This window comes from Amblyomma mixtum, chromosome 2 (genome assembly GCF_055824585.1).
Source record: "Amblyomma mixtum isolate Tamu chromosome 2, ASM5582458v1, whole genome shotgun sequence".
Taxonomy (NCBI): domain Eukaryota; kingdom Metazoa; phylum Arthropoda; class Arachnida; order Ixodida; family Ixodidae; genus Amblyomma; species Amblyomma mixtum.
Window position 1 is genome coordinate 170,430,011 of NC_143013.1, and position 12,915 is coordinate 170,442,925.

At 44.5% G+C, this 12,915-nt stretch overlaps 2 protein-coding genes across 3 annotated transcripts in view; one reads left to right on the top strand and one right to left on the bottom strand.

Moving 5' to 3' along the window:
• The window catches only part of LOC149361580 (cytochrome P450 2F3-like), a 63,904-nt gene extending 54,971 nt beyond the window's left edge, over nt 1-8,933 (top strand). The window contains exons 6-8 of the mRNA XM_089567462.1: nt 1,317-1,575; nt 6,635-6,825; nt 8,758-8,933. Coding sequence (XP_089423588.1) covers nt 1,317-1,575; nt 6,635-6,825; nt 8,758-8,933 — 626 coding nt within the window. The remainder of the gene's footprint in view (nt 1-1,316; nt 1,576-6,634; nt 6,826-8,757) is intronic.
• LOC149361578 (3-alpha-hydroxysteroid sulfotransferase-like) overlaps nt 1-12,915 on the bottom strand; it is a 167,380-nt gene that overhangs the window by 126,075 nt on the left and 28,390 nt on the right. The gene's annotated exons all lie outside the window — the stretch shown is intronic.

A 12,915-nucleotide genomic window follows, 5' to 3' on the forward strand; every position in this document is an offset into this window, starting at 1 on the left:
CGTCAAAAGTATGCAGCCCAAGAGGTTTGCTTCTAAACTGATTAGCGCGGCTCCTTAGCACCTCTAGCAGTACAAAGCTTGGCAGGATTGAGGACTCGAAGCCATTTATGGTTCGAGCGATTACAGTCGCTTAGGATGCATAAGTGGGCACGCTGTAGGCCCCGTAAGCAAACCTCTTGGGCTGTATACTTTTGGCGGGGGCTGTACATAAACGCACTTGGAGCAATGAGAGACGCCTGAGTGGGAAGATAATTTCATCCAGTCGAGGTTCTTTAGCCTGCACTGACATCTAACTGAACGCGGGTATGTTTTCATTCCCCTCCGTTAAGATGCCACCGCGGAGGCTTCGATTAGACCTCGCGCCGTTTGGTTCGTGAGTTGAAACCAATACTCAGTGAGGCACGGCGCCGACGATTGTCTTTAACCCTCACGCTCTCTTCCTATCCTTCGAAACTACACCTTCCATTTTCATTTCGATTTCTCGGTGCCCTATCTTCAACTGAATGCCTAACCTTTCAGTGAGCATCTAAGTTTGAAGCTCATTGGTGGTCCATGACGAAACACAAATTCTACATTCTGTCACCTACAGAGGATGAAGTTTGGGAACTTGCTTCATGCATACGTCGCGGATGTTAATCTCCTAGTTTTTTCACTCAGTCACGATCTACGCTCAGTATTACTTTGTGTACTGCCTCATCGATCTTTCTGTGCCCTATTGCCTCTCGTAAAGCATTGTTTGCTTCCAATCTTATTCGGAATATTCAATTTTCATCATATTATTTAAAGTGCAATCGCTGCGCTTTCGCTGGGCTCATTCACGCGCAGGAATTCCTCCTTTGATTTACTTAACAGGGCAATATTATCAGCAATACGGCTGCAACTGATGTGTTCTCTTTTAAATATTTTGCCTGGCTATTAGCAGTCTAATCCTATGCACAATTCTGTTAAACTTTTTGAGCCCACGGGAGTGTGATGCACCGCCATTCTGTTTAGTTCGTTTTTCAGCCCCCCATTCTAAATAGCTTAAATGTTAGAGGAACTGTGGGCCTCACTTTACGCAAGGGAGGACTTACACTGATGGTACAAGGGCCCCAATACACGTTTAAGGAGCAAGCTTCTCTGGGTTCAAAACTTTTGACGAAGGCTGTACCTCTTCTAAACCTGTCGCAAATATAAGCCGAGAAGGTGTGTCTCTTTGCATGATGCCGTTTATGATTTGTACTCAATTACTTAGCCTCTTGAGCACTCATACTTGCCTCTTGAGCAATAATCAGTCAGTAATAAATACATTTCTGCTTGCCGCTGCAACATTCCAGCAAAGTACCTGCCAGGAAATGTGTTCACTTTCCTGGGTGCTGGCACCAATGCCGTTGGGCGGAACATTGCCTGGCATCTCCTGAACTTCGCCGACAAGCCAGACAGCGTTCAGGGCAGGATCCAACGGGAGATTGACGACGTGGTGGGCTGTGACCGCCTCCCCTCGTGGAGTGACCGCTATGACATGCCTTTCACTATGGCCACCATTTTGGAGATGTACCGCTGGAGGCCAGTCTTGCCCATGGGCCTTCCACGAGGGTGCGTGAAATGCCGTTCCCCTCTGTGAACCGAAAGGAACACTTTCCCAGCCGGCAGGTAGTACCCAATTAACGGAATAGGGGTGAATGGTCTAAGCTGAAATAGTAACAAGTTTTCCTCATTTTTACCGGCCGGTGAAGGCAGGCGAGCAGTTGCGTAAATCGTTATCTTAACTTGCAACCATGCAAGGAAATTTCATCTCCGCACTAAATGAAGCACACAGTGTAGCCCGAAGATAAGGTCCGGCACCAGCGCCATATTGTGCCAAGCTAAGAAAAAATTATGCAGCGGGGACGAGAGCACGCTAAGCACAAAAGACTTGAAGTTCCTATTCTCGGCAGGTTCGGGCGAAGATCATACAAGAGCGGCGATGAAAACGAAACCTGACATCTAACTTGAGGCCAAACTTCATACCTTCCGCCTGAATGGCAGCCGGGTTACCGGATGCGATTCCATCATCTCCTCGCTGCGAAGCAGCGACGCCGGGTCGACCGTATGAGGAAGCAGGAGGGTCCGAGGGTGATTGCGCCGTCAGTGCTGTTCCCGTGACTGCTCAGTTTGAGGCCAAATAATGTTTGAACATAGAGTGCATAGGACAGTTAACAGTCGGTGTCGTATATTCATCATGTGTTTTGCACGAAACCAACCAAAACCCTCTGCTAAGCAGCATACCTGCTGTAGGCATCAGATAGTTGGTGGAAATCGCCGCACTTTTGAAGCTATGTGCAGAAGAGTTGTTCTCGAATATGTTACTCCTTTCCACCAGTGTATTTCTTGCTAGCACTGACTCCCGACAATAAGACAGGCTACAGTTAGAAGCGAATCTATGGGGTAGGGTTGAAAAGAACCTGCATGCATTGCAGAAAAGCATGGTTACTGTCGGAAAAGCCGAAACTCGCCAAGCGGTAGTTTCTTCAGCTCTTGTGGCCACGAAAACAGCATAAGTAAAGAGGAACACTATTAAATGGGCGCCTGGTTCCTGCGTATATTACGGCACAAGTATGGGACCTACTACAGCTATTTATTGGTTTCAAATGTATTCACCAAAAACTTCAATCCCCTACGCAAAAGGAAAGAGTCTTAGGATTTAATAAGCAAATCACTCAACTCGCATTATTTTGATAATGAAATGTTGTGCACTGATAGCGTGGTCATGCTTCGGTCCATCTTCAAACGCTTTGTGTAACAGTCACCCGGCAGGTAGTTCAGCGTAATAGTCATTTTAGTGAGGTAGACATTAGGATGCGCAATATTCAACATTTTTAGCCTATAATATTAGACAACGAATTTATGTAGGCGAAATGGAAATTTTCTTCCCGTCTGTAGTTTTCCGTCCGAGGCATTTCGCCACGATACATGAAGACATCCTTAGCCACGACTGTTCTACAAAAAATATGTTATAACTATTACTTGGGTCTTTACCGGGCATTATCGTTCTTTTCTGTCTTTTGAAAAGATTTTTAAAGAAGGCTGGATCAACTAGGCTACAGCCTAATTAAGACGCTTGGCGAGAGCTATGATGTCCATGTATTATGTACCCCTTCTCTCGTTTATCTCTCGTTATTTCACTTCCTTTTTTTCTGTTCATTTCTTCTTCCTTTCTCTTCCTCTTCTCTCTTTTGTTTTCGATCGCGCCTTTTTTCATCTTCACTTCTCTTTTCTTTTTTTTTCTCGTCTCGCTTCTTTTTTTTCCCCTTCTCCATCTATTTCTTTCCTTTTTTCCTCTTCTCTTTACTTTTGGCTTGGTTTCAGTTTTCTTCCCTTCCTTTTTCCTCTTTTTTTCATTCTTTCTTCGTCCCCTTCTTTCTTACTCTCTTCGGCTTGCCATACGCATGTCTTTTCTCTATCTTGGCTTCTCTCTTCATTGGGCTTGGTGTTGATCAGCTTGGCGGCCAAGCCCAGGATAGCCACGCCTAATGAAACCTAAGGTTTCGAAGGCAAGTTTCCTATTTCTCGTGGCTTGCCTTTGCTTGCGGATTTACACAATGGTTTTCAGATACGCGATCACTCGGGGTTGTCTGCCTTTAACGACTCTCGCCGTAAAGCTATTTTAGTGTGACTCAAGCAATCCAAGCGATACTTGCTGACTTTCAGTATGGTTTTCGAAATGATTTCAGCAATAAACATCCGTTGTGAGAGCAAACAAAAAACAACATGGTGACAAAATTTTAAGAAGTGTGACATATTATGAGAATCTCGACATTATTTCAAATGCATTTGATCGCATAAATCGCCGGCTCCTATTTCATGAATGAAATGCATTTCCTTGCAGTGCGGCGCTTTCTACAGTACTTGGACCACGTGCAGGCATAATTCGTATGAAGCACCAGTAGTGTGCAGTCGCTGCCTATCTCCTTAAGTGGGGTAGAAACAAAGCGTATATGACGCTTTATTTATTTTAAATGCACCTACGGCGCCCGTTTTAAATTGATATATATTAATTGCACTTTGCAACTGACGTTGATGCTTGCAGTTTATTACTAATTTCTATAACTAGTGATTCCCTTAATGAAGCAGCTAATTCAAAAACATTGCGAATGCAAAAATGCACGTAGCATATTAGGTACAGGAATTTCAACGCTAGCATGACAGAAGTAGGTATTTCAATACATTTAGTGCGGTTCCTCGTAGTCGGGTAGATTTCGAAGATTGAGTAATTACTGACCAGCGTCATCAGCAGAAGGAAAGGCAGTGATATTTTTAGCAGTATTTGCAGATAATGAAGTTTTTCGCTCCTCCGGGGTTTACTGATATAGATCCTCACTATTCGTTGCTCTCTCGTCTATATGAACAATTATTCAAACTAAAAGAAAAAGATGTTAATAACGAAATGAGTTTTCATAAAGATAACACCTTTAAATTACTTCCCTTTATAAAGCATGAGGAATTTGCCTGAAAGGAAACAATTCAAAGGGCCTGCATCAAGAAAATATGCCATTTAAGCTAACACATGCACTGCGCTAGCTTGCTGCAGTGATGTCCACGGAACAAGATATTTTGCTCATGACTAAATTGTTACCCGCTTGATGAATCAATCACCGCAGATAGAAATCAGCCATAACTTCAATAGTGCAGAGTGCTATCCGTCACCAGTAGTTTGCAGAGATCCAATGGAAGAATAGTGCGTTTTTTTGTACTGCTATTCAAAACTACCCATTTGTTTTTAAAGTTTTGAGGCGAACAATAGCAGAAAAACATCACTGTCTGCCATGAAATATTTTCATAGATATATTCGCGGTTTAAGATGTTAGTGAAGCAGTTATAGTCACAAAATGGTGAGTATTTCTGCTACTTCTTTTGACTGAACCATTCAGGGATTAATATTCTTAAATCTTACATTGTGGATACATATTAAACGTTGCATTGCCCTCAGTGACCATACCGCGCCCACACTAGGAGGCCATAATATCGGCGCTCTTAACATCTTGTCCTATGCATACAAGAAGCTGCACTGTTGAAGTTGATGCTGTGGTTGCTCCTGTGATATGTATTAAGAAAGAAGCGGAAAGTGTACGGTGGCAGTTTCGCTGCCGCCGCTGCCACGAAATGGAAGCTTACACCTATACCGTTGATGAAACAATGATACAAATTATGCAGTAATCGTTCTAACATGATCAGTTTGCATCATAGCACATGAGCTGACCGGCACAAACAAAGAAAGACTGCGTTAATTATATGCTGATCCATTTATACCCTCTAATTTGGTAATAATAGCGAGTTATCGCTTTCCAACGATTTGACACGAAGGGCAAAAAACATAATTAAGGACAGATTGCAGTGAGTTTTATACTATAAACCCAGGCCTTCGTATCTTTTGCGCAAATGCGTTGGTCGCCTTTGGAAGAGAGTTATAAAAAGGTGCATACAAGAATAAGACAGTACGCTTGTACAGCCATCAAAACTGAGGAAGCAAATTCCATATCAGCAGTGCACCAAATCATATAGCAGGTCATTTCAGCGCCACCCAGGATCAGAATAACCGTACTGAAACTGCATTCGCGCTGCCACTTACAGACCCTTCCACATTGCATGACAAGAAGCTGCACGAGCTGAGAGCTTCTTTAGGCACACTCAGCTGGTTCACATTAGCATTAACACCCAGGAAGCACCCACGTTTAGTTTTCAACGCTTCCCGCGGTAAATGATTGGCGACGGTTTTATCGCGCTGAAGGTTCATAACAGCGCTCATTCTCGAACGCGCAACTAATTGACGGACTTAAAACATACACACTAAATATTCTTGTAAACCTTTTCATTGAAGCCATCATCAACATCATATTTTATTTATTAATTGCTGCCTCCGTGAGCAAGAAGGAAAAAAAAATTGCAGATTAGTAGCAGCTCTGTTAGAAGGTGACATGAATTTTGGCTTTTTTGTGCGCACCATCGGCGTTTGTTGAACACCGCAAGATTTACTGAGTCGATTATAAGTTATTGCATTCGAATTTTTGATCAGGAATTAAGGCCCAGTCTTTACGGAAAATTTCGTGAAAATTTCTTGTAAACGCTTAATTCATTAATGTAATACCATCTACTCTGTTAGTTCCATATCCTGCGGTTCGGGTACCACTCTTTGCCCAGGATTGGAAGTATAAAAGGAAGAAACAGCGCGACGAAACACGGACACACGAAGAAATGACACACACACGAGCGCTGACTCACAGTTGTGAGTCAGCGCTCGTGTGTGTGTCATTTCTTCGTGTGTCCGTGTTTCGTCGCGCTGTTTCTTCCTTTAAATGCATTACCAACTAGTCCGGAACCTTGCTCTTCTGATTTTGGAAGTATAACTGTTGTGCTTTTTATTAGTGCCTTTTTTATCTCTGCTAATAATAAAATTGAAAGCGTCGGTTCAGCAGACAGGGGTTTCACTTTTTTCCCTTTATCCTACACGGAAGAAGAACTTTAACGAGGTGAAACTAGCGCCGCCAACTTTTCTGACAACCCCAAATCATGCTGTTAAATGCCATGTTTACAACTAATTCAAGAGGCTCTGACTTTTGTGTTTGTTTTGTTGGCGTTTGTCAGAGAACAAAAGTTCACAGTTGCCTAATTATTTTAGTGCAGAGAGTGACGTCGAGATCAATGGCTACATCATACCCAAGGGAACCATTGTGATGGCAAACTTTTGGGCCCTTAGTATGAGCGCTGACCTTTGGGAAAAACCTGGAGTGTTTGATCCTGACCGATTCATCGACAAAAACACCGGGAAGCTGAAACGGAGGCCTGAATACTACCTTCCCTTCTCCATAGGTAAGTCAAAAACATAGTTAGCTCTTGCTTAACGGGATGGGAAGGGGATGGATGGAGTAATGACCGTTCATGCCACTGAAATCAAGCATGGATGGTTAGTGGAAAGCAGTCATCCTTTTCTAATAATGCCTGCATTGTTTAATTTTTAAATTAAAACTTGATAATTAGCGCGCCCAAGGAATTAGGCCAGAATTTTTATTTTTTCTGGTGCTTTTTTGAAATCTTTCCAGAGGAATTCGCTTTCTTGACAATGAGACAGAAATTAAAAACAGGATCTATTGCAGGATGCTTTGACTTTACTTAATACATTCAAGGCCAGAAATGCAAAAACAACGGCAGAGCTAGTATACATATAACGGAGTGGGCCGCCGCGGTGGCTCAGTGGCTATGGTGCTCGGCTGCTGGCCCGAAAGACGTGGGTTCGATTCCGGCCTCGGCGGTTGAATTTCTTTGGAGGAGAAATTCGAGACCCGTGTACTGTGCGATGTGAGTGCACGTTAAAGAACCCCAGGTGGTCGAAATTTCCGGAGCCCTCCACTACGGCGTCTCTCATAGCCTTAGACGCTTTGGGACGTTACACCCCATAAACCAACCAACCAACATATAACGGAGTACAGACCATATGCAGGAAATAATAACCAGAGGCTTTTAGGTTTTTACCCATGTGGCAAGTTGTGAAGCAAAATAAAATGTTGCAACATTTTACTGCCGATATATTTAGTGTTCGCATCCTACCATGCAGAAATGTAGGGCGGAATTGTAAGTGTAATGCAAGATAATCCTGAAAAAATATTATTTTTTTTCTAAATTAATGGAGTGAACTATATCACAGTCGATAAATGCCGCTCACTCGCAACGTATCGTTTGCACGTTGTCTGATACTGCTTAAAACTTGTGCGATATTTGTGGGCTGGTATTTATGTTTATTTTTACGTTTTGATAGTGCCCAGAGCTTGGTCAGGCAACTACAAAATTGTATTTCCTTTTCATGCTGACTGATTGGAGGATAAAAAAGCGTACACTCAGTCAACTTTAATCCTTTGTTATAAATCCGCTCACATTCATAACCATCGAATTCTGTTCGTTCTCGACAAAGCTTATTCTGAAGCAAAGAACAGAAGCCAAACTGTGACGTTGGAGGCGTTGTGATATATGATGGGGCGGTGGTGAGATATGTTACAGCCTAAAACAAAGCAATCTAACATTACAGTAAAAGCAACTGCTGAAGTAGCAAAAACACAGAGTGGAGCTGTCTACCTTTGATATTATTCATTACTACGCATGCATCCGCATTAATTCTGGAACGTATCTTTTGAAAGCACCTCATCTTCCAACAAACTGTCCACGCATAGCCCACTCCAATTTTGGCAACACTCAAAGAGAGCGCTCACGCTGTGAGCTGCGACTTACAATTATTGTTGAGACACGCTAATCTCTCTACTCCGAAGTTCCTGGTCTTTGCAGTTTCTATCCTCCGCTGTCTCACTATCATTCCAGAGAATCAGCTGCTTTACGCTAATGACATCTGGCCTCTCCTCCTTTCTTCTGGAAAAATTATTTCGTGCAACATGATAGTCCTTGCTTGCCAAAGTGTTTCACATTCTCTTCAACTTCCACTATGGCCAAGGCCTTGCAAGACGCGAGTAGCGTTGCTCACTCTAGGAGTAATGCGACACTTCTGGCCTGAAGTTTTTTTCTTTAAGCCGCTAGTTTTAGCATTGGTGACATCTTATGAAGCATATAAGTTTCGTTTCATTGTTTTTCTTTGCAGTAATAGATGGCTACATCACGGTGACGATATATTCTGTGAGCTGAAAGAGGGTTCCGCCGAATGAAAACAGCTGTACTGCTGTCGTACAATGTGTTATCTTCTGGCTATGTGGACTATCACTTTGAAATAACACTCACTCTCAATTTGTTTCTTACTTACAGGGAGGCGGATGTGTCCCGCAGACGTTGTGGCCCAAATGGAAACATTTCTCATCATCACCAGCATCCTGCAGAGCTTTCGCGTATATCCTCTAGAAGGCGCCACCGTTGACCTAACGGTGCGGTGTGGCACGTTCAATTACCCCAAGTCACAGCAGATTGCGTTTCGTTCCCGTTAGGTGCGCGTCTCGTGATCTGTGGCGGAGAGCTGTAGATATATTTTGCATAGAACGGCTTTTGTGCATGATTAAGAGGAGGAATAATAGCAGACAGTTCAAAAGTAAGCACCCTCATGGTCCAGGCATCTAAAAGCGGACACAGTTACGCTTCCTGAGCACTCAGCGCCTACCGCATGAGGCGATAGCTCGGGGCGATACAGCTTGCGGCGGCTTCGCACGAAGAGCTGGTAGTCGCCGAATCTCTGTACAACATTCCGTCCCTCTGGTTCTGCACACGCAGGAAATAGCTCGCGAGACCAGCCAACAGTCGAAGGCTTTTGCTGGTAGGTAACATCAGATATAGCTTGTTTGGGAGCGAAGTTTGTTTTTCTGGCGTGGTTTCAGCAAAGAAGCTGCCGACGATGGCTTCTGCATGAGCCGTTCAGTGAAGAAGGCCATTTAAAGCCTTGTAGGATCAGTGGAACAAGAAAGGATGTTATGGCGTATGTCTAAGCGCTCCGAAAAATGTTGTCTGGGGCTTTTGCACTTTCTCCCGCAGAAATGCATGTATTACTAAAGAGGCACATTTCATCGTCGCTTTTGTTCTACATTATGCTGTTTATTATTAAAAACAAGGTAGTATCAAAGCAATGCTTCCCCGATAACACGAGGTGACAAAGTTGAAGGAGCGGCTTGAAAGCGACTCGAAAGACGCGTCGCTCTACCGTCAAATATCGTCGCTTCGCAGGGGCGTATCAGTGGAAGTGGTAAAGAGGGCCGTTACCACCGTAGTCACCTCGCGTGGAACATTTCTTCCTGCGGTACCGCTTTACGTCCCGGCGTCGAACGACAGGGTATCCTCTACCTCATGCCCTATGTCTTTAAAACAAAAAATGTAGAAGAAAAACACGCCGATGGGCCGAGTGGCAACTGACAGCATATGGCGCCCGGGGTACATGCCGGAAATATAGAAACTGAAAGTTTCGCAAAGGCAACATGATAACAGGTGTGTAGTTTTCAGAATATCAAGGGCTCGAATCGACTAAGCATTGCAGGTTGCAACGCAATAAAATGAAAAATGAAGACAGCGAACAATGTGAACGGGCAGCAAAGTGACGTATGCTGCAAGACCAGAAATTCCAGTTGCCAATTACATTTTTGCGTATGTATGTCTACGTTTCAGGCGCATTAAAAGGCGAAGTTTGCGCTTATGTTTCTTGTACTGAAAGGTTTATTAGGCAACCACGGAATAAACGAACAGAGTGCTTGCATTTTCACGAAGCGTGCGATATCATAAGAGAATCAGAAACCAGCTTTCCCGTCCGACTTAGTCACTCTTCACATTAGTTTTCCTCTCGCCGAATAGATAACAGCCGAGAAAACACACTACTTAGAGCAGTTCTACTGATGAATATTTCATAAACTATTAGAGCAACACTGTTACCGAACTTGAGGTACGCCGGAAATTTTGAGGCTATTGTTGATAAAGACCGCTGGAAAAAGAAAGGACCTGCTTGAATTTTTACATTTCGTGGAAAAACTCCTAATATCACACATCACAACATCACATTGAATGCCCAAAGAATTGCTTCTTACATTTCGGATGTTAAAACTTTTCCTTGTCTTTATACCTCTGTGAAACATTAAAAAAATCACTAAAATCTGAATGTATACATTTATATGTTGGTGCGTGCGTTAAAAGGTATTAAAAAAGCTGATATACTGTTGAGTAGAGTACAAAATGTTGTTTCCTGATTCGGCTGCCGTCAGCACTCAGCAGTACGCCTGTGCTCATTCCTCAAAGACGACGACAATCGAGGTCTTATGACTATTTCTTGTTTTCAATTAAATTTTTACATGTGACAGGCAAATGTGTCGAGGCAAATGAGGAGCACTTAGGTTTGCAAGAAACGCAACAGTGGTCGTAAAAAAGAAATCGCATTAAAGCAGTGCTGGAAAAAAAGCACTTTTTCGGTTCCCAAAATAGCAAGTTTCCTTTTCCGGAGAAAAATAACTTGCACTTTGTGAAATCAGAACATTTTCTGGATATATATGTGCAACATTCTCCCCGGAAATCAGTACAAAAGCATTTTCTGAACACTCCAATTTCGCTGGGAAAACATCGCAATGCTTACTGACAAAAAAATGTTGCACGAAGGACAGTATTTACGACAAAGATAGGGAAGGGAGCAGTGAAAACTTCAGGCTTAAATTTTTAAAATTATATTTTGATGGTGGTGGTAAAACTTTATTTCCCACAGTAGGGGTCCTGAAAGACACTCGGCTAGGGGCCAGGTGTAGAGGGCAGCTCCCACGTAGGCACAGAGAGCCCGAAGCTCTCCGCCGCCGCGCGGGCCTCCTGGACAGCCCGAAGCTGGTCGTGAAGTGAAGCACTTTTTAGTACTTTGTCCCAATGTTCCTTGTTCTGGGCGTAGGCGTCACTTGATGCACAACCACACAGCATATGGGTCAAGTCTACACGTTCACTGCAGTGGTCACACACATGTTGTCCGTCGTAGTCTGGGTCGATGTGCTTCATGCGGCAGGGGTTGGGGTATGCGTTCATTTGGAGCAAGCGTAACGTGACCGACTGGCTGCGGATTAATTTCTTATCCGGGAGGGGAAACGCTCGTCTGCCTAGATAAAAGTTTAGTGAGGTCGTTGTACGTGAATAATTGATCCCTGAACTCGATATGTGGAGTAGCGGGGGAAACCGGAAGGAAGCGGCCGATGAGCCCTCGCGCCGCCTCGTGTGCGATCTCGTTGAGATTCCGCAGGCCACCCCCTAAGCTGCCCATGTGTGCCGGGAACCATACGATGGAGTGATCGGTGATGTTACTTCCGCCAAAGATTCGTAGCGTCGTCTTGTCTATTCCGCCCTTCGCGAAAGCACGAGTGGCTGCTCTAGAGTCGCTGTACACAGCTGTGAAGCTCGAGTCTTTGAGAGCTAGTGCTATCGCTGCTTGTTCAGCTACCTCTGGCTTTTTCGTGAAAAGTGTGAGTTACGCGTTCGCCCGTGTCCGCCGACTACTGCTACCGAGTAGGCATGCTTTCCCGGTATGTACGCTGCATCCACGAAAGCTGTCTGGTCTGGAAACCTTGCCGCGTCCGCAGCGAGGGCTTTGGCGCGGGCGAGTCTTCTTCCTTGATTGTGGATCGGGTGTACGTTTCTTCGGAGGGGGAACACATTAATTGCTTCTCGCACGACTTTAGGTAACTGCAGGACGTTGTCCCTTTCTGCTATGGTGTTCAGGCCGAGCTTGACGAGAATCTTTCTGCCCGCTTTAGTGCTTGATAGGCGTGCGATCTGTGCCGTGTGCTGTGCCTCGATGATTTCGGCAAGGGTATTGTGCACTCCTAGCTGTAAGAGAAGATCAGTGGAGGCATTATCGGGAAGCCCCAACGCTGTCTTGAAAGCTCGACGTATGTGTACTTCAAACCTTTTCCGATGTACTTTTTCCAGTTGAGCATCGCAGCCACGTATGTGATGTGACAGAGTACAAAAGCGTGGACCATTCTAATGGCGTTGTCCTCGCTCAATCCCCTGTGCCTATTCATGATGCGCCGAAACATCCGGATCGCGTTTGCAATCTTGATCGTGATGCTGTCCAACATTGCCGAGTTGGACCCGTTGCTTTCGATGATCAGTCCTAGAATTCGTATTTTGTCAACCGCAGGTATGCGATTTCCATCCCTGTCGTGTAACTCTATGCATGGAGTGGGGTGTCTGCGCCAGTCGTTGGACGGGCGCCCTGGTCTTGGGGGGTGGTAAATGAGCAGCTCCGATTTCCTGGAAGAGCAGCGAAGTCCCATTGGGGCGAGATGGGCCTCGGTAACCGTGATGGCTTCTTGCATGCGAGCTTCCAATTCCGCATCGCTGCCACCGATGCTGTCCTGCATTTGTGAGACAGTATTCACCCTTCTGAGCGGTGAGGCTGTATTAGTGCGAAAGTATTACAGACTGTTGCAACGCTCAACGCGCATCGTATAATGTTTCTCTCGG